At 44.6% G+C, this 19004-nt stretch overlaps 1 protein-coding gene across 2 annotated transcripts; it reads right to left on the minus strand.

Annotated features, from left to right (window-relative positions):
• Positions 1-1236: 1236 nt before the first annotated feature.
• On the minus strand, positions 1237-9948 carry COX11 (cytochrome c oxidase copper chaperone COX11). 2 transcript variants are annotated; one of them, XM_032970220.2, is made up of 6 exons: positions 9842-9948; positions 7102-7281; positions 6412-6542; positions 5108-5263; positions 4399-4524; positions 1237-2845 (listed from the first exon to the last, which is right to left on the minus strand). In XM_032970220.2, the coding sequence occupies exons 2-6, from the start codon at positions 7259-7261 to the stop codon at positions 2660-2662; spliced, it is 759 nt and encodes a 252-aa protein (XP_032826111.1). In that variant the 5' UTR covers positions 7262-7281; positions 9842-9948; the 3' UTR covers positions 1237-2659. The 2 variants fall into 2 exon arrangements, with proteins under 2 accessions (XP_032826111.1, XP_032826110.1); XM_032970219.2 differs by lacking the exon at positions 9842-9948 and adding an exon at positions 9619-9835.
• Between the last annotated feature and the right edge of the window lie 9056 nt (positions 9949-19004).

Raw genomic sequence — 19004 nt, forward strand, 5'->3', positions numbered from 1 at the left:
TTCTTAATGTAAAATGCGCAGCATGCACAGGGTTAAAGACAACAATCCCATGAGCTATTAAGTACTGCCGCTAATAAGGAACCAGGGGAGATTTCCCCACACCGATATATATTTTAGGGCCTGCTGTGATTTTGAAAATCCAGAGAGCAGTGAAAATATAGATAACGGGATGCCGACTCAATGCTTTTGTTAATATCAAACCACTGTGCTATTTTGTATTGCACTTTAACAGTTGTGGGCAGTGAATGGAATTCTAGATTTGAAGCTTTCGTGACTGCAAGGATCCATACTCTTTGGTTCTATTCGGTAAAGTCACGTAGGTAAAAAAAAAAATTTCACTCCAGCGCAGTCTTCGAGACAGTCTGGTCCCTTCACCTGATGAAGGCCGCTTGTGTTGTGGCCAAAACGTCGTGATTTTTGTTGTTTTATTTTTTACCTACGTGACTTTACCGAATAGAACCAAAGAGTAGTGAATGGAATGTTCACAGTAAGTGATCGAATGCCAGCAGTTGTAAAGTAGAGAAGATAATGCGTGTACCACTCGTCGACAGGATTTTGAGGATGCTGTCGCGGCAACTTCCAAGTTTGTGGTGGGCACTGGCATTGACCAGTAGAGGGGGTGCCAGGCAATCTCCACGTGGTCGGCCATAAGGTGCCATCTGGCTCATGGCAAGCCTGGTTTTTCACTTGTGGAGTGTTTGCAGGTCGGCCTTACGCTTGTGGATGACCTTTCTCAGAGAAGCTGCCAGACTGTTGGGAAAAGAATGTAGACGAGGCCAAGGCTTCGGATTATTTTTTTATACGAGTAAACGTTTTTATTTTTACCAGGTAGTATGGTCTCGTTTTCAGAAGCGACCTAACCACAAATGATGGCTCAACTAAGTGGCTTATCACGTGGGAATGTATAGTAGGCAAATACTGCAAGTGCATGTATTTGGGATGATGTGGTGCAATTGTTAAGCAGACTGGACTTGCGATCCCGAGGTCGCCCGGTTCGACCTGATCTCACGACCTGATCTCACGGCCCGATCTCACGGCCCGATCTCACGGCCCAACAGTTGAAACACTGGGCATATTTATTTGGATCCTGTTCGCCTCCGCCCACCCAGCACAGGGGCCGGCAACCGGCGGCTCTTTAAGGACTGCTTCGTGTCGTTATTTATTAAGGACCACCGTCTCGTATTCACATTGCAGCTCTTGAAATATTTAGTTTTATCGAATTTGTAAAAAAAAAAATTACTTATTTTGTTTGACGACCCCTGAACCAGCAGTTTAAATGGGTCCAAAACAGTTGCTCAGCAGGTCGTGTGCGGTGGGGGCAAAGTGTAGGTACTCAACACCGCTTTCCAGGATGTCTGACCAGTTTGGAAGAGTAGGCCGCATACCTTGTAGAGCTCAATTTAGTGGAGGCCGTGCTTCCAGCAGCAGCACAGGCAAGCATTTTCAGGACTGTACCTTGTAACTTTTTTATCAAGCTGTATTGGTTCACTTCACTCCTGCAGCCACTAGGGACGCTATATTGACGAAAGTGTTTATAAATAACATTCTTTAATCGCATACCGATCCCGAACAATTATATAATTCATCAAATCGCGAGGGGAGTGAATAATTATATACAAACCACGGAACCGTTATGAATCTTTACATAGGGCACACTCGAAATCATGTTCTGCAGCAAAAAGAAAAACGCTCAACTACCACAATGGTATTCTTAGCTCTTTCGGTAAAGTCACGTTGAAGGGAAACAATAAAATATATATAAATACATATAAATATATTATTTTATTGTTTCCCTTCAACGTGACTTTACCGAAAGGGCTAAGAATATGAATTACTGCAGTCACGAAAGCTTTAAATTAAAATTTACCACAATGGTTTTTGGTTTCATGTTTTGATATAAGATGAAATACATTTTAAAACACGTGAAGCCAAACAGGGTTTTCCGAAGGCCACGATTTATGTAAACGGCAGCAGCACAATTTCAAGTGGAGGTTAAAGATGATCGTTGATAAAAAAAAAATTAAGCATGGAGCCTTAAGGATTAAGAACTTATAATAGGCTGTGTTTGGCATACACAAAGGTGGTTGAACATAACATTTTATCACCCAGGAAAGCATTGGAATCTCAAGATAATTTCTCAAAGGGTTCTCAATACATTTTTGCGGTAGCACGCGCTGTTGCCATGCATTTTCACATTGCGTAACTTGCGGGTAATTTAAAAAAATTTGACCACGTTGCCAGCACATATGGCCTGCTGATTATTGAATAACATTATGGGATCTTTTAAAGTCCACCGAGTGCGTGTCAGACGGCGCGTATTTTTACAGTTAATAAAAACCCGCTGTATGAACCAGGGCGGCCATGGGGCCCGAAATTGCAAACTTCTGCAACAAACGGTAAATGCACAACTGCTAACCCATGGCGCCGCCCTGCCATGCCCCTACATTTACCTTGTTAAAAAAACGCTTCTGCAGATTTCAAGGCATTAAGGAGAGGTGTAAAATGTCTCGGCTGCGACGGCACCTGTCGCGGGGCAAGCCTCAAGTTGGTTGAAAGAACGCCAAGGAACACGGGTCTTGGCTCTGCAGTATAGTCCAACCACGGGGCACCGGTTCAGCATCCCCCCCACCCCGCCCCCAGAGGCCAGAGGAGCACTGCATCATTTATTATAGCCTGGCAGGGAGAGGAACTGGCCGTCCTTGGCTTCGAAGAACGTGTACGAGAGCGTGATGGTGTTCACGTTGGCCATGCGCGGGTCTTCGGCGAACTCTGGGTCGATGTAGAAGAACACGGGCATGTCCACCTCCTCGTGCGGGTTCAGGCGCTGCTCCTCGAAGCAGAAGCACTGCGGCACACGAAGAGGGGCGCGTGCGATGCGGAGGGGGAACCCGTTCCCAAAGCTTGAACACGTACTGCTCGAGCATTCATTGAGCCCTTTGACATTCTGAGACGTCTGCAAGTTGCAGGGGCGGGTCGCTTTCATCTCTGAATCTCGGAACGTGCAAGCGGTTCGGCGTTAATTTAATTTAGAGAGGCATAGTTGCCGTTGTTTTACTCACCGCAGAGAACTATAGCGACACGACCGCACTATGATAGATGGCGCCAAACTGCACACGAATTTGCAAATATCAACCATTACCTGAGAGGAAGTAGACGGCTCAAGTGGTAATTAATTGGCCTCACATTCAAACGGCAAAAGTCAAAATCCCAGTCATCACATTGATGAAAGGTCAACACAGCAGCCGTCTGACGATTTTTCCCTTTGCAATTCAAGGAATTGTCATTAGTTTGGACCACTACGTGATACAAGAATACATTTTTGCTTTAACATTGTGGTGCATAGCGGTGCTCGATTGGCACTACCAAGAACCAAAGTTCAAGGCCAGATTTCGGCCACTCCGTGATTATTTGGGGATCTCAAATTTAGCGAGTTGATGGTCTCGGTTGACTACGACAGCCATAATATAAGAATCGTTTTTTCGTCCTTAATTTTGATCAATTCCAGCTCAGAGAATGTTAAATACATTCGGACTATCTGGCAAACACTACAGTGTAAACAATAAGGTCATTTGCAGGGTTTGTCTTAAGTCCAAATTCCTGGAAAAAACTTCTGTTCTCAAATATTTGGGCTCCACTGCTCTGTGAGATTTTTCATTGTCTCCTGCCACGCTGCCGATAGCACAATTGGAATTCGTTTGGAGAAAAAGCCCCAACTATTTTTCATATTTGGGAAACAAAACCTCTGTTGAGACCAAACTACATTTAAATGACAACACTATGGTTGATGCAGCACACCTCTAGTGGCTGCAAAGGGACACATGCCCATGACTTAAAACATAAACAAGTAAAACATTAGTAATAGGTTTTTACCCTTTTATCTGGCACAAAAACTAACACCTTTATACAAGGGATCATGTTTGCAATAACCACAATACAAGTAGTCAAAATGCAAACAAAAAAGACAACTCTGATAATATGCACTGTCCTTGAATTTGATTGGTCCACACCCGAGACGGCTTTTCTTAGAGCCCAGTCTCCACTGGTGTTGGACCAGAAGACGCCAAAAGGCGTACAACTCAAAAACAGCACACCATCAGAGTATTGAGAGCTCGGGGTAAGCACTTACATTATTACTATATCTTGTTACTGCCAAATGAGGTCTCATAAAGTAAAACATTCCCACGTGCGATGCACATATGAGCGCAAACAACGACTTTAACCTATGAATCGATGCATTACCACTTGCCAATTCAACGGAGGTTGGAGTGATGGCACCAGAGCAGTGCGATAGTCGCACAGTGGCTCGTGACTTCCAAATGACACGTACACCACCCTACGCTGAATAAGGAAAAACCAGGCGATACGACTTCATCATTGAGCTGTGTTAAACGAGCTTACCTGAATCTTGTTGAAGTACTGGCCCGCTTCAAAGGGCACTACATTGTACGTAGAGATGCCGACGACCGGCTTCGAGGAAGGATTTTTGGCGCGGTAAAACGCCAGTGCCGTCTCACCGGGCACGACCTGCCAGGATGGTGCACAAAGTGGGTTCATCCACACGCGGGCGTCACGCTGGTGCCTGGTCAAGAGTGCGCGTGTGCGCTGGCGCTAATATCGTTTGTGAAATTGGTGACGAAAATCTTCGTCAAAGGTAGTGGGGGGTTTGTGTTTTAGTCAACAATGACCAAGTGGACTAAAACCATCAAACGAAAATGACTTCGCTACCCACCAGACCAAAACCACGACGACTATGACAACATACAAAGATAATTTAGTCACGTTATTCGAGATTGCAGTGCACTGGGAAAAACCAAACATGGTAATTATCTGCATCCGTATATAAAACCAGATTGACGGAGTTTATTAATTGGCTGACCTGATGACTTTGGCGAAGTGTACGAATTGTGCGCCCCTCAAACCAGCATTTACTAGCTAAGAGTGGAATTAAAGTTCTGCTTTCATCAACTCGACAAATAAAATTATAATAAGTAGACAGACTAAGGCTTGACTGGAAACTCCATGTGTCACTGACGAAAGACTACGACCATAACAGAAAAAAACGCCAACGACGATTTAGAAAACGCAGGGCGTGCACCCCGTCACTCACGTTCACTTCGCTCTGCTGCGGCCGGAAGTTCCACAGGAGGCCTGCGTGCACGTCGGCGTTGAAGATGACGCGGATGGCGCGCTCACGCACAGGACGCATCGTCGCCACGCCCTCCGTGCCATGGCCGGCCACCGCCTGACCACCCAGCCCTGTGGCCTGCATGCGCATGCGAGGCCCAGATGGCCCAGCGCAGTCGCCAACGCAATTTTAACATCGCCGATTGAGATCTGGTGATGTCCGTGTGTGACCGGATGCTGCCGTGATAGCACTGGACTTGCAAAACAGACGTCGCCGGTTTGCCCTCCTGACGCAGCAGTTGAAACAATGGTTAAAGTTTCTTAAATCCCCTCCCGCCCCCTCCACCAATGCGCCTCTGTCCATCCAGCAGTATAAATGGGTTCACCACGGTGAGTTGATCGGCAGGTTGCGTATGGTGGGGTAAAGTCTGGATACTTCCACCTTTTCGAAGACATCCGATAAGTGTGGTAAAGTAGGTCAGAGGGAGGTCCTTCCACCTAGCGTTGTACGAGCAAGAAATTGCAGGGCTGCAGTTTTGCCTAAATGGATTTCAAAACGAAACAACAATCTGTAAAGTGTGGCTATTTCTACATTCGACATAAGCTGGGCAGTGGTACCGCATGCCTGTCATTCACTGGAGATGAGACCTAGTGGATCACAAATGTGAAACTCCCTTCCCCTGGGCATCGGGGGTGCCATGCCATGGCTTGTCAGGAGGTAGCGGTACACCAAATTGTGGACTCCCATGTTCCATATTGGATAGTGTTCCCCTCATTATGCGTGGGCTTTTTCCAGGTGCTCCGATTTCCTCCCACATGTAAACACTCATTAATTGGCCGATAACACCTGCGTGTATATATAGAGGCCTGCAGAGCTTGGGAACTTGGTGGTGGACCCCCCCCCTACCGCGTGGCTGGCTTTTCCGATTGTCTTGGGTTCCTCGCACCTCCGAGTTCTCGCTCTTCATGAGCGAGGAAATACTATGCGGCGTTACAAGTTGAAATTATTAAATTATCATTCCATAATCAAAGTGCGACAAACAACAGCACTCGAGGATGAGGTGTGCAACGGGGCAGCGATGGTGGCAGTGTGGCGTGGCTCGCAGTGCTAAACTAAACTTTTTATTTTACCAGGTAAAGCCCACCGAGTTTCAGAAGCAACCTGGCCACAAGTGATAGTTTAAGGGGCTTATGTGGAAATCTATAGCAGCCAAATGCTCTAAACGCACGATTCGAAATGTGGAGGGAATGTGGAGTGCGACTGTGGGGAGGAGGAAGAGGCTGCACCTGGCAGTAGAGGCGGTAGAGCGGCACCGCAGCGTAGGACAGCCCCAGCATCCCCGTGACGGTGGCGATGATGTAGGCGAGCGAGGTGCGATTCTTGCGTGTGTACGGACCGCTTCCAGGCCCAAAGTTACCTGCCAACGACCACTTCACTTAGGAACCATTATAATACAAAACAAGCTGGATATAAGAAACCTTATATAAGCAACGTTTCTGATTTATGCAATACCGTTTACAACTGTGAATAGGTGTCATGTGATGAGGCTAAGGAATCTAACCACAGAACTCTAGCGGCCATCAGAGAATGGCTACGGAAATCACGTTAACTAATTTTGAAATAACTTTCGATCGCCATATGTTACATTCCCTACAGTGTTCAATGAATGTTAATCAATCGAAACTTTTCATTCTCAATTTTACAATAAACCAAATAGATGTATTATTATGGATATTTTGGTCTATGATTTGTGACCGGGCTAATGCCATTAACTCGCTACACTTGAGATCAGTTAAACTTATTGGTGGCTGCCTCAAATTTGAACTCAGAATATATGTTAGGGCTGTCCCAGTGACCTCACACTGAGCTACCCACTCTCCCCAACCATCACTTTAGCCACCTGTGCTCTCAACACACACACTGGCCACTACCGGCACACCGAGTTAAAGCCTGCGGAGTGAATTATATATTATTACTCTGTGCCCGGGTTGAGCCCCTCGTGACGAGGGGAGCGCGCAGAGTGGCGCAGCGCAAGCACGAGGGTCCCAGGGCCCGCGTCCCCGCCCGTGGTGCCCACGCGACGGAAGCTCCCGCCGGCACCCAGGCCGCGCATCGCCACGCCGTCACCTGCAGCATCGCGACACGAGCGGCCCCAACTGCACACGACACGCGCGTGACGGCGTGAAGAGGGCAAGCTCTGAACCCCCTCCTCCTACCACGCGTGCCGCCAAACAAGGGAAAGATCTGGCACGGGTATGCCATTATAACAACGCAAGTGAGACTGGTGGAGCACCTCCGATTAGCTTCACGCACCTCCGATGAAGCGCGGTTGGCTACGTACGGTGCGAGAGAAGTTCAACACGCGTGTAGCTACCAAAATGGCCATGTTTTCACAGGGATTTTGGATTGGCTAAATCTCGACTCGTATAGTGCCACCCTCTTTCCCAGAGGGTTTGGTGGTGTGCCAGCCACTTTCCCTGTTATTGTATCCTTTATTTAACCTAAGACACAACCCATTGAGACCCATGAAACGTTGCCTCTTTTGCAAGCGGCGATCTAAATTACATCAAAAACAATCAGAGTGCGTTTATAAAAAAAAGCAATGAAATGTAACTCGGAGAGACTACATTTGACAATAAATTATCCTTGTGCTCCATCAGTCTCACTGCGTTAATCTGCATCCCTACCCGTTCACTTACATCATCTGTCCACTGCCTTCAAAGTCAACCTCGTCAGCTCTGGCCAGATGTAATATCCGGGGCTTCTGGCCTTTTTACAATCTCCAGATTTCCCGATGAGATGTCCATAAAATCGTAGTTTCTGTTTTGTATGAGGTCACAGACTTCATATTTTCGCACCTGATGTTTCTAAACACCCACTTCACCTGTTGAGTGTTCTGGCCACTTTAAAGGACAATTGGTTGGTTATCCGCGGCCCTCTTTTTCGCGACAGTTGTAGGTTACGCGAAAACTCTTATTATCCGTGGACCTATTCGTCCAATTATCCGTGACTTTCCCAACAAGTCTTTGCGGAATGGAATCTTATTGCCTGCAGTATTTTTTGCGCGGACGAGAGGAATCGCGCGGCAAATTCATCCGATCATCCGCGGCTATCGGCCGTGTTACCCCCGCGGATAGCAACATCGCAGATAGTCCCCCACGGATGATAGAATCCGCGATATGGGTCGCCACGCATGACCGCGGATAGGAGTTCTCCTGAAATCCACCAAAAGTGGGACCTCAAATTTACACGGAGCCATGTGAAAAGTTAATCGCCGCGCTTTAACGATACAATGGATGGCTACAACTGAAGTTCCGAATGTGAACTAAGATTTGCGACTATCTTCGTTTCTTCCAACATAATTTTCCCGAAAACGTCTGATCACATTGTCGTGAATAACTTTGGCCGAAGCGAATCTCACACGTCACACGGCCCTATTAAAACACGAGTCTACAATACTACACTAATTAACATCACGTCACGTTGCACGGCTCTATTTTGACATTAAACCATAGCAGTAGAACTGCTTTTTGTGTTTAGTTTTGTTGTCCTTACACCGCGCCTCCGATTAGCACGGTTAGCTACGTACGGTGCGAAAGAAGTTCCACATATATACACGTACATAGTCCACTATTTACCATTACATCTCGCTATGTAACATTATACTACACGATTTAACATTAAACTACACTTTGAAACATCACCACGCAATTTAACATTACATTACACTATTTAACACTAAACTACACTTAAACATTACACTCCACTCTTCAACGTTACATCGCGCCAAATGCTGCCTTACACCACAGCGTTGTTACCACCCCACCACGCTATTTAACATTAACACTATACTATTTAACATTACACTACACTATTTAACACTAAACTACACTATTTAACACTAAACTACACTTAAACATTACACTCCACTCTTCGTTACATCACGCCAAATGCGGCCTTACACCACAGCGTTACCACCACCCCACCACGCTATTTAACATTAACACTATACTATTTAACATTACACTACACTATTTAACACTAAACTACGCTATTTAACACTAAACTACACTTAAACATTACACTCCACTCTTCAACGTTACATCACGCCAAATACGGCCTTACACCACAGCGTTATCACCCCCCCACCACGCTATTTAACATTACACTACACTATTTAACATTACACTACACTATTTAACACTAAACTACACTATTTAACCAACACATTAGCGGTGTTATTTAAACACACACACACAACCAACCCCTCCTCCTCCTCACGCCGTGGGGAAAGAGGGTTATTTGACCATACTTCACCACGCTGGTCAACGCCGCTTCTACAAAGTTTAAAATAACATTTAAACCCCCCCCCACCCCAACAACCTGAGAACTCGCATACGAACAACTTAAAGACGCCTAGGAACAGCGATGCTACCGTGCGATAACCATCGACGTAAACGCGGAATTAAAAACTCTCAATTTACTCGCAGTACCTTGCACGACACTGTACGGGCGACACTGTACCCCTCAAAGCGAAACCGTCCGAGGTTACCCGTAAAAGGCGGGTGGAAGCGTCAATAATTAACTCGTTAATTGTTAACTCGTTAATTATTGACGCACCAGGCGTAGAGGAAAGGATTATGAGACGTCTTGAAGGAGAGAGATTTAGTGAGGAAAGCTGAGGCGAGTGATCGCCCGCCCGACCGAGCGACCGACCTTAACGACGCCAGGAGCTCACGAGTTTGCGGCCGCGGTGTTAGAACAGAGGGGCGTTTTTTTAAAAAAAATATTTAAAGCTTTCGTTAATGCAGGGATTCATATTTCATTGGTTCTTTAGGTAAAGTCGCGTAAATATATTTTTAATGATTTAAAATTAACAAGAAATATTTTTTAAATAATAAGAATATTTTTTTTATTATTTTATTGTTTCCCTTTTCTACGTGACTTTACCGAAAGAACCAAGAATATAGAGGGAGAATTTTGTTGTTTTATATTTTAAAATTTTTAAATTATTTTATTGTTTCCCCTTCTACGTTACTTTACCGAAAGAACCAAGCCTATAATATAGAGGGGGTTTTGTATTATTACCGCTCGGGCCAGAGGGAAAATCTCCGTTATAGCACCGCGGGCTGTTGTTTTACCTTTGGGTCAGAGGGAAAACCTCCGTTATAGCACTGCAGGCTGTTGTTTTAGCTTTGGGTCAGAGCGAAAACCTCCGTTCTTGCACAACAGATGTTTAACCTATGGAGTCAGAGGGAAAAACTCTGTTCTAGCACCACAGATGTTCAACCAATGGGGTAGATGGAAAACCTCCGTTCTAGCACTGCAGTTGTCATTTTGGCTTTTGAGCCAGAGGGAAAACCTCTGTTCTAACACTACAGATGTTATCTTGCCTCCAGGGCCAGAGGAAAAACCTCCGTTCTAGTACCGCACCGGGAAGACTCCTTCACAAGTCTGGCAAACTCGCCTGATGAAGCTGGATTCAATCACCAGCGAAACGTCGTGCTAAAATTGTACATATTGTGGGTTTACTCTCCAACGCACAACCGGTGTGCTGAAGTAGTACCGAATCGGCACGTTTTGTTGACGGGACAAATTTGACTAAATTGGCCGTGTCGGGTGGTGGCGGGCTTAACGACACATTTGTATTCTTTGGGTAAAGTCACGTTGATAGGTTCAGATTAATAACAAAAATAAACAAAAACCACGACGTTTTGATCGCAACGCAAGCGATTGTCAGCAGGAGTAAAAAAAATAACCTATCTACGTGACTTTACAGAAAGACCCAAAGAATATGAATTCCTGCAGTCACGAAAGCTTTAAGTGAAGATTTGACACATTTATATTGACGCGATCTAACATCGCCAAAAAAACCCTTTATCATGGATGATATTGGTCGCGAAAGCCTACGTGGCAAACGTGCCCAACGACATAGTATTGAAATAAATCAATATATAACAGGCGATGTTTCGGGTAATGACATTCATTGCACGTAATAAAGAAGGGTTGTTGCCTGAAACGTCGTCTAAAAAAACAATGTTTATCGAAAGCATCATATCGGAAATTAGTACTTGTACATCGATGTTCCAAAGTATTTATGTGTTTTTTTTGCTTGCCCATCCCTATCTGGGGGAAGTTTTTTTTTTCGTTACAAATGTTGCCGTGCCCACTTGTATCAATGTTGAACTTCTTTCGCACCGTACGCAGCACAACCGTGCCAATCCGAAAAGTGCCTCACACTAATCACCTCCGACGGGAATTCGAGTGCCTCGGCTGCCCGACCTCTCCCACGTGAAATAAATAAGTAATATTTTTTTATTTTTAAAAAAACCCTATATTTAAACCACGCTTTAATTAAATGCACCGTACTCGTAATGGAAGAACTCCACGACTCCAGGAGGCGGACCCGAAGCTTGCCACAAGGTAAGGGGAATTACAGCCAACGTCAGTTGACCGTGGACAATTATACCCAAGCCGAAGCGTAACATATAAAAAATAATGTCTAAAAAATATATTTGTTTTATGATAGAATATAGTATTGTCATCAGTTATGACATAAGTATACCAAGTTTGCAGTCGATACCACATTGGGAAGTGGGTTACAATTGAGTTACAAGATTTGAGGATACAACAACAGACAGAGTGAGTTAATAAAAAGCGTGTAATAATAATTAAAAAAAACGTGTAGTAATAATTAAGAGACACTCGTTTCATTGTCGGCGGTGTTGTTAATACGTCGCAGGATAAACAAGGAACCGCCGTTCCTCGTGGCGCCTCCGAATCACCGCGTCTCTCTCTCTTCCTTCTTCTTCTTCTTGAGAGAGAGAGAGTTGAGATGATTCTCGAGAGAGAGAGTTGAGATGATTCTCGAGAGAAAGTTGAGATGATTCTCGAGAGAGAGTTTAGATGATTCTCGAGAGAGAGTTGCGATGATTCTCGAGAGAGAGTTGAGATGATTCTCGAGAGAAAGTTGAGATGATTTTAGAGAGAGAGTTGAGATGACTCTCAAGAGAGAGTTGAGATGATTCGAGAGAGAGAGTTGAGATGATTCTCGAGAGAGAGTTTAGATTATTCTCGAGAGAGAGTTGAGATGATTCTCGAGAGAGAGTTGAGATGATTCTCGAGAGAGAGAGTTGAGATGATTCTCGAGAGAGTTTAGATGATTCTCTCTCGAGAGAGAGTTGAGATGATTCTCGAGAGAGAGAGTTGAGATGATTCTCGAGAGAAAGTTGAGATGATTCTCGAGAGAGAGTTGAGATGATTCTCGAGAGAGAGAGAGTTGAGATGATTCTCGAGAGAGAGTTGAGATGATTCTCGAGAGAGAGAGAGAGTTGCGATGATTCTCGAGAGAGAGTTGAGATGATTCTCGAGAGAAAGTTGAGATGATTCTAGAGAGAGAGTTGAGATGATTCTCGAGAGAGAGTTGAGATGATTCTCGAGAGAGAGTTTAGATGATTCTCTCGAGAGAGAGAGTTGAGATGATTCTCGAGAGAGAGAGAGAGTTGAGATGATTCTCGAGAGAAAGTTGAGATGATTCTCGAGAGAGAGTTGAGATGATTCTCTCTCGAGAGAGAGTTGCGATGATTCTCGAGAGAGTTGAGATGATTCTCGAGAGAAAGTTGAGATGATTCTAGAGAGAGAGTTGAGATGATTCTCGAGAGAGAGAGTTGTGATGATTCTCGAGAGAGAGAGTTGAGATGATTCTCGAGAGAGAGTTGAGATGATTCTCGAGAGAGAGTTGAGATGATTCTCGAGAGAGAGTTTAGATTATTCGAGAGAGAGAGTTGAGATGATTCTCGAGAGAGAGTTGAGATGATTCTTATTGAACACACGGCACTAATTCTAGATTTGAAGCTTTCGTGACTGCAAGGATTCATACTCTTTGTTTTTTTTCGGTAAAGTCACGTAGGTATAAATAAAATAAATGAAAACTAAATTTAAATCACAGCCACCTCTGAGACACACTTTAAGCGTTTGTGCTTTCGCTACGTTATCCCCACCTGAATAAGGACGCTTGTGTTGCGCCCGAAACGTCGTGATTTAATTTAGTTTTCATTTTTTTTCACCTACGTGACTTTACCGAAAAAAAACAAAGAGTACACGGCACTAACTTTATAACGTGACGCTGCAGCACGATACTAGTTCGCATTACACCACGCTGCGAGGCAGCGTTTAAACGTTCCAAGCACGGTAGTAAGTAGGAACTGCTGTTTTGCGTGTTATTGTTAGCTAAGTTGCCCTTCTCACGCGCCTCCGACGAGCGGTGCGAAAGAAGTTCAACACACATGCATACAATTGACAATTAAGTACGAGTTGAGCGAATGCTGCAATCGCATTTGTTGTTGTTGTTGTTGGACAACTCGCCACCCCCGGGGTCCTTTTGGATGATGTCGATATTCCTGCGCTGTCATCGTGAAGCGGCAAAAATATTTTCAATGTCGTGCCCGCTGCTGAGATGATCCTCGAGAGAGAGTTGAGATGATTCTCGAGAGAGAGTTGAGATGATTCTCGAGAGAGAGAGAGTTGAGATGATTCTCGAGAGAAAGTTGAGATGATTCTCGAGAGAGAGTTGAGATGATTCTCGAGAGAGGGAGTTGAGATGATTCTCGAGAGAGAGAGAGTTGAGATGATTCTCGAGAGAGAGAGTTGAGATGATTCGAGAGAGAGAGTTGTGATGATTCTCGAGAGAGAGTTGAGATGATTCGAGAGAGAGAGTTGAGATGATTCGAGAGAGAGAGTTGTGATGATTCTCGAGAGAGAGTTCAGATGATTCTCGAGAGAGAGAGAGAGAGAGAGTTGAGATGATTCTCGAGAGAGAGAGTTGAGATGATTCTCGAGAGAGGGAGTTGAGATGATTCTCGAGAGAGAGAGAGTTGAGATGATTCTCGAGAGAGAGTTGAGATGATTCTCGAGAGAGAGTTGAGATGATTCTCGAGAGAGAGAGAGAGAGAGTTGAGATGATTCTCGAGAGAGAGAGAGAGAGTTGAGATGATTCTCGAGAGAGGGAATTGAGATGATTCTCGAGAGAGAGAGTTGAGATGATTCTCGAGAGAGAGAGTTGAGATGATTCTCGAGAGAGAGTTGAGATGATTCTCGAGAGAGAGTTGAAATGATTCGAGAGAGAGTTGAGATGATTCGAGAGAGAGAGTTGTGATGATTCTCGAGAGAGAGAGTTGAGATGATTCTCGAGAGAGTTGAGATGATTCTCGGGAGAGAGAGTTGAGATGATTCTCGAGAGAGAGTTGAGATTATTCTCGAGAAAGAGTTGAGATGATTCTCGAGAGAGAGTTGAGATGATTCTCGAGAGAGGGAGTTGAGATGATTCTCGAGAGAGAGTGGAGATGATTTAGAATCGAACACACGGCACTAATTCTAGATTTGAAGCTTTCGTGACTGCAAGGGTTCATACTCTTTGGTTTTTTCGGTAAAGTCACGTAGGTATAAATAAAATAAATGAAAACTAAATTTAAATCACAGCCACCTCTGAGACACACTTTAAGCGTTTGTGCTTTCGCTACGTTATCCCCACCTGAAGAAGGACGCTTGTGTTGCGCCCGAAACGTCGTGATTTAATTTAGCTTTCATTTTTTTTCACCTACGTGACATTACCGAAAAAAAAACAAAGAGTACACGGCACTAACTTTATAACGTGACGCTGCAGCACGATACTAGTTCGCGTTACACCACGCCGCGAGGCAGCGTTTAAACGTTGCAAGCACGGTAGTAAGTAGGAACTGCTGTTTTACGTGTTATTGTTAGCTAAGTTGCCCTTCTCACGCGCCTCCGACGAGCGGTGCGAAAGAAGTTCGACACACATGCATACAATTGACACTGAATTAAGTACGAGTTGAGCGAATGCTGCAATCGCATTTGTTGTTGTTGCTGTTGTTGGACAACTCGCCACCCCCGGGGTCCTTTTGGATGATGTCGAAATTCCTGCGCTGTCATCGTGAAGCGGCAAAAAATATTTTCAATGTCGTGCCCGCTGCTTCTTACGGAAGAGACGCCGCCTGCTGGAAGTGACTCGACAGGAACGTGAGACGAAAGGACGCGTCTCTCTTGCCCTTGTAAGGGGCCGTCCATAAATGACGTCACGCGATTTTGGACGATTTTTGCCCCCCCCCCCCTTCGTCACACGACGTCACAAAAAGTCAGACCCACCCCTTAAATATGACGTCACAAAGCTCTGCCCCCACCCCCCACATACCAAAAAAACATGCTTCAAATCGCTTTAAACTATTGTCATTGTAGTGCGTATTTAATGTGGCGCTGCACTCTGATGTTGTAGGAGAAAACATTTATTAAAAAGTCTATTTAATTAAGTAGAACGTTTTGATTTAAAGCTTTCGTGGCTGCAGGGATTCATATTCTTGGTTCTTTTGGTAAAGTCACGTAGAAGGGAAACAATAACATAATAAAAATATAAAACAATACAATTTTCACGACGTTTCGACTACAACACAAAATTTGAAAAAAGTGGCGGTTTTTTTTATACGTGAAAAAAAATACCGCCACTTTTTTAAAATGTTCTTGCTGTGGTTTTCACACCTGATGATGATTGCTTGTGTTGCAGTCGAAACGTCGTGAGAATGTTATTGTTTTATATTTTTATTATTTTATTGTTTCCCTTCTACGTGACTTTACCGAAAGAACCAAGAATATAAGTAGAACGTGTTGTCTATATTTATTTAAAGTTGTGCATTTTGATGTGACGTCACATTTCTCAACCCCCCCCCCCCCCTCGTCACACATCGTCACAAATGTCTGACCCCCTCCCCCCAGGTGCGTGACGTCATTTATGGACGGCCCCTAAAGCAACTGTGATTTGTGTGAGGGGGGGGGGGGAGAAACAACCACGCCACTTCAGAGACACGTCCCACGAGCAATGGCTTCTGAACCGACGGCTTATTTCTACGGCTCTTAGATTTCGTTAGGGAACTTGGTTCTCACGAGGGGGCGTTTAACGTCGCCGCTGCTCCCAATTTTTGGAATGCAAGTGGCGGTGTGTGTCGCCTACTCCGGGAGAATTCACCCACACTCTGCCATGACCGTAACTTTCTTAGAGCAGACTTTGCGGAGGTCGAAACAATTTAAATGCGAGAATGCACGTAAAATTGTGTTTCGTGAGATCGTTTTTTTTCCATAATAGAGGGCTGGTTGTAATTACTGCCGCAACGTCGTAAAAACTCAGATTGTAAATGTTGTGGCTTGGCCCTCCAACACACCGGGTGTGCTGTACTACTGACGAATTGGCTACGTTCTGTTTACGTGACAAACCTTACTAATTGGCTGTGTCGGGTGGTGGCGGGTTGAACGACGACACATTTATATTCACGTGATTGATCTAACCCCCAAAAAACCTCCTCTATTGTGGATAATATTGGTCGCGAAGGGCGACTTCGTGTTAACGATCCATTTTGTTTTATGAATAATAACTGTGTTTTACCCTTCTGGCAATGCAACAGGAGTTCATATGTTCGGACACGAAATAGATAACTTTTTGCAAGGAATCAAGTCCGCATTAACCACGCGTGCTCGTGGCGAACATGCAACACAAAAACACGCTCTGATAATACTTGGCATTGCCTTTGAAAACTGATTGGCCTACACCAGAGACATCCTCCTTTCTGGCCTAGTATCACCACCAGTGTCAGCAGACCAGAGAACGCCAAAAGGCGAACAGTCCAAAGCCAATGCCACGTATCAGAGCACTTACAGCTCGCGGGTGAGCAGCTAAATCAGAGCACGTTTATTTTCATGTTCACCACAAGTGCCGTGTGTGGTTAATTACAGACTCGATTGCTTTGAAGAAGGTATATATTTGGTGGTCGAATGTATTAACGCCTGCTGTATTGCCAGAAATGGTAAAATATTCTTATTTTTCATACTTTGATACTGGCAAAAAAAGGTCCCACGTTTTTTGTTTGTTTAATTTCCTTCATATTTGTTGTATATCGTTGATTAACTCTTGCTGCCGTGTCTGTCTGCTGGCCGAGTAACCCTTGGAAAAGAGCTGTTATAGCTCAATGGGTTATTTACTCGGATAATTATCAACTTCTGATAATGATTTTTTAAAATATTCTGACCCACGAGGGTAAAGGCGCAGCACTGCAAGGGCGTCCACTGGAAGGCGATCTTAGAGAGCCCCTCGCGCTAAAGGATATTTTTGGCATTACAGCCACGTTGGCCAGGCCGTTCTGCATGCATGTCGAACTTCTTTCGCACCGTACGTAGCCAACCGTGCTAATCCGGAGGGGCGTTGGAGTACCCACGCTTTAGCCCCCCACGCGTTCCATTAGCAGCTGAATGCATTAGCGGCTATGCACTCGTGTAATCTAAATTGAAAACTAATTTATTTAGAACTGCTTTTTGTGTTGAGTTTGATCTCTCCTTGCCCCCCCCCCACCTGCACCACCGATAAGCATGGTTGGCGACGTACGGTGCTAACGAAGTTCAACATACATACGTAGTACATTCGTACAATGCGGGCTACTCGGTTGGCAAGGTGACACAAGCCTATGTTGTCCATCATCATCATCAACAACAACAACAAAAAACCGTCAAATTTTACAATAATTTGATGCGCTTGATCCACCCGATGCACTGCACACAGCTCTAACACCGGCCGCCTTCCACAGCCGTGGAATATTCTCTTGAATTTAAACGGGCAAACAAAGAAATAAATAAGTGCAAATAGATATTAACTTGTACACTCTTTGGTTCTTTCGGTAAAGTCACGTAGAAATAACATACACTTAATAACACATTGCTTGTGTTGCAATCGAAACGTCGTATTCTATTATTGCATTCATGTGCTTTCTACGTGACTTTTACCGAAATAACCAAAGGGCAATTCCTGCAGGCACGAAAGCTTCAAATCAAGTTTATTACCTTTGTTCTTTCCCTTCCACTACGACAAGATACCGGGACACCAACCAGCCACTACGAACAGAAGTCACGCGGAATGAGGCTCGGTCGTGCGAACGGAGGGAGATGTCCGGCGTAGTGACAGCAAAAGGCATTGCGACGCCAAACGAAACAAGGATCCCCCGTTTAGCAGTGGCGCGTTATCCTCGGAGCATGTACTAGCTACTACACGTGTAGCTACTACACTAGCTACACGTGTAGCTACTACACATGTAGCTACTACACATGTAGCTACTACACATGTAGCTACTACACATGTAGCTACTACACATGTGGCTACTACACATGTAGCTACTACATGTGTAGCACTAGCTTAATCCCGCACGGGCCCCGCACTTTCAAGGGCCCCGCGCTAAACGCTTTCAAGCTATCAATTCCGGTTCAGTGATTCTGCACTTGCTCTATTACTATAGTACTATACCGCCTTCAACTTTTACGAACGACTGGGTGTTTAAGGTTAGCGATTTGTCGTATTATCTGGCTGTATAGCAAATGAAAAAAATACAATTACTTTACTATGCAAGTAAAAAATGTATGTTTTAATGTTTATTTATTTTAAATTTAGGGCCCCTTCATAACATATTCTGCAGGCCCTGCACTAGCTTAATCCCGCACTGCCGTTTAGCCTGTCACAGACTGTTGGGGCAAGTGCTGTCAGCGAGCAGCATCTATGAAGGCCGGCAACACTGTATAATGGGAAAAAAGAACGGATAATGCAACACTGTAACTTGATAACAAATGTCATGTTAATAGCTTCAAAAAGTCAAAGAGTCTCCCACGTGTTCGCCATCGTTGTCAACACTTGGGCCTGGAATCTTCTCCAGGTGATCTCCAGAGCCCGGAGGCAGCAGCACATGTCACGTGGTTATTGTTGCAAATTTCACAGAAGCGTTAAAAAAAAAACATTTTTGTAAAAATGTTTTTTAAACTTTAACGCTTCTGTGAGCGGATA

Source organism: Petromyzon marinus, chromosome 43 (assembly GCF_048934315.1).
Source record: "Petromyzon marinus isolate PM22_M1 ecotype Great Lakes invasive population chromosome 43, UKy_Petmar_22M1.pri1.0, whole genome shotgun sequence".
Taxonomy (NCBI): domain Eukaryota; kingdom Metazoa; phylum Chordata; class Hyperoartia; order Petromyzontiformes; family Petromyzontidae; genus Petromyzon; species Petromyzon marinus.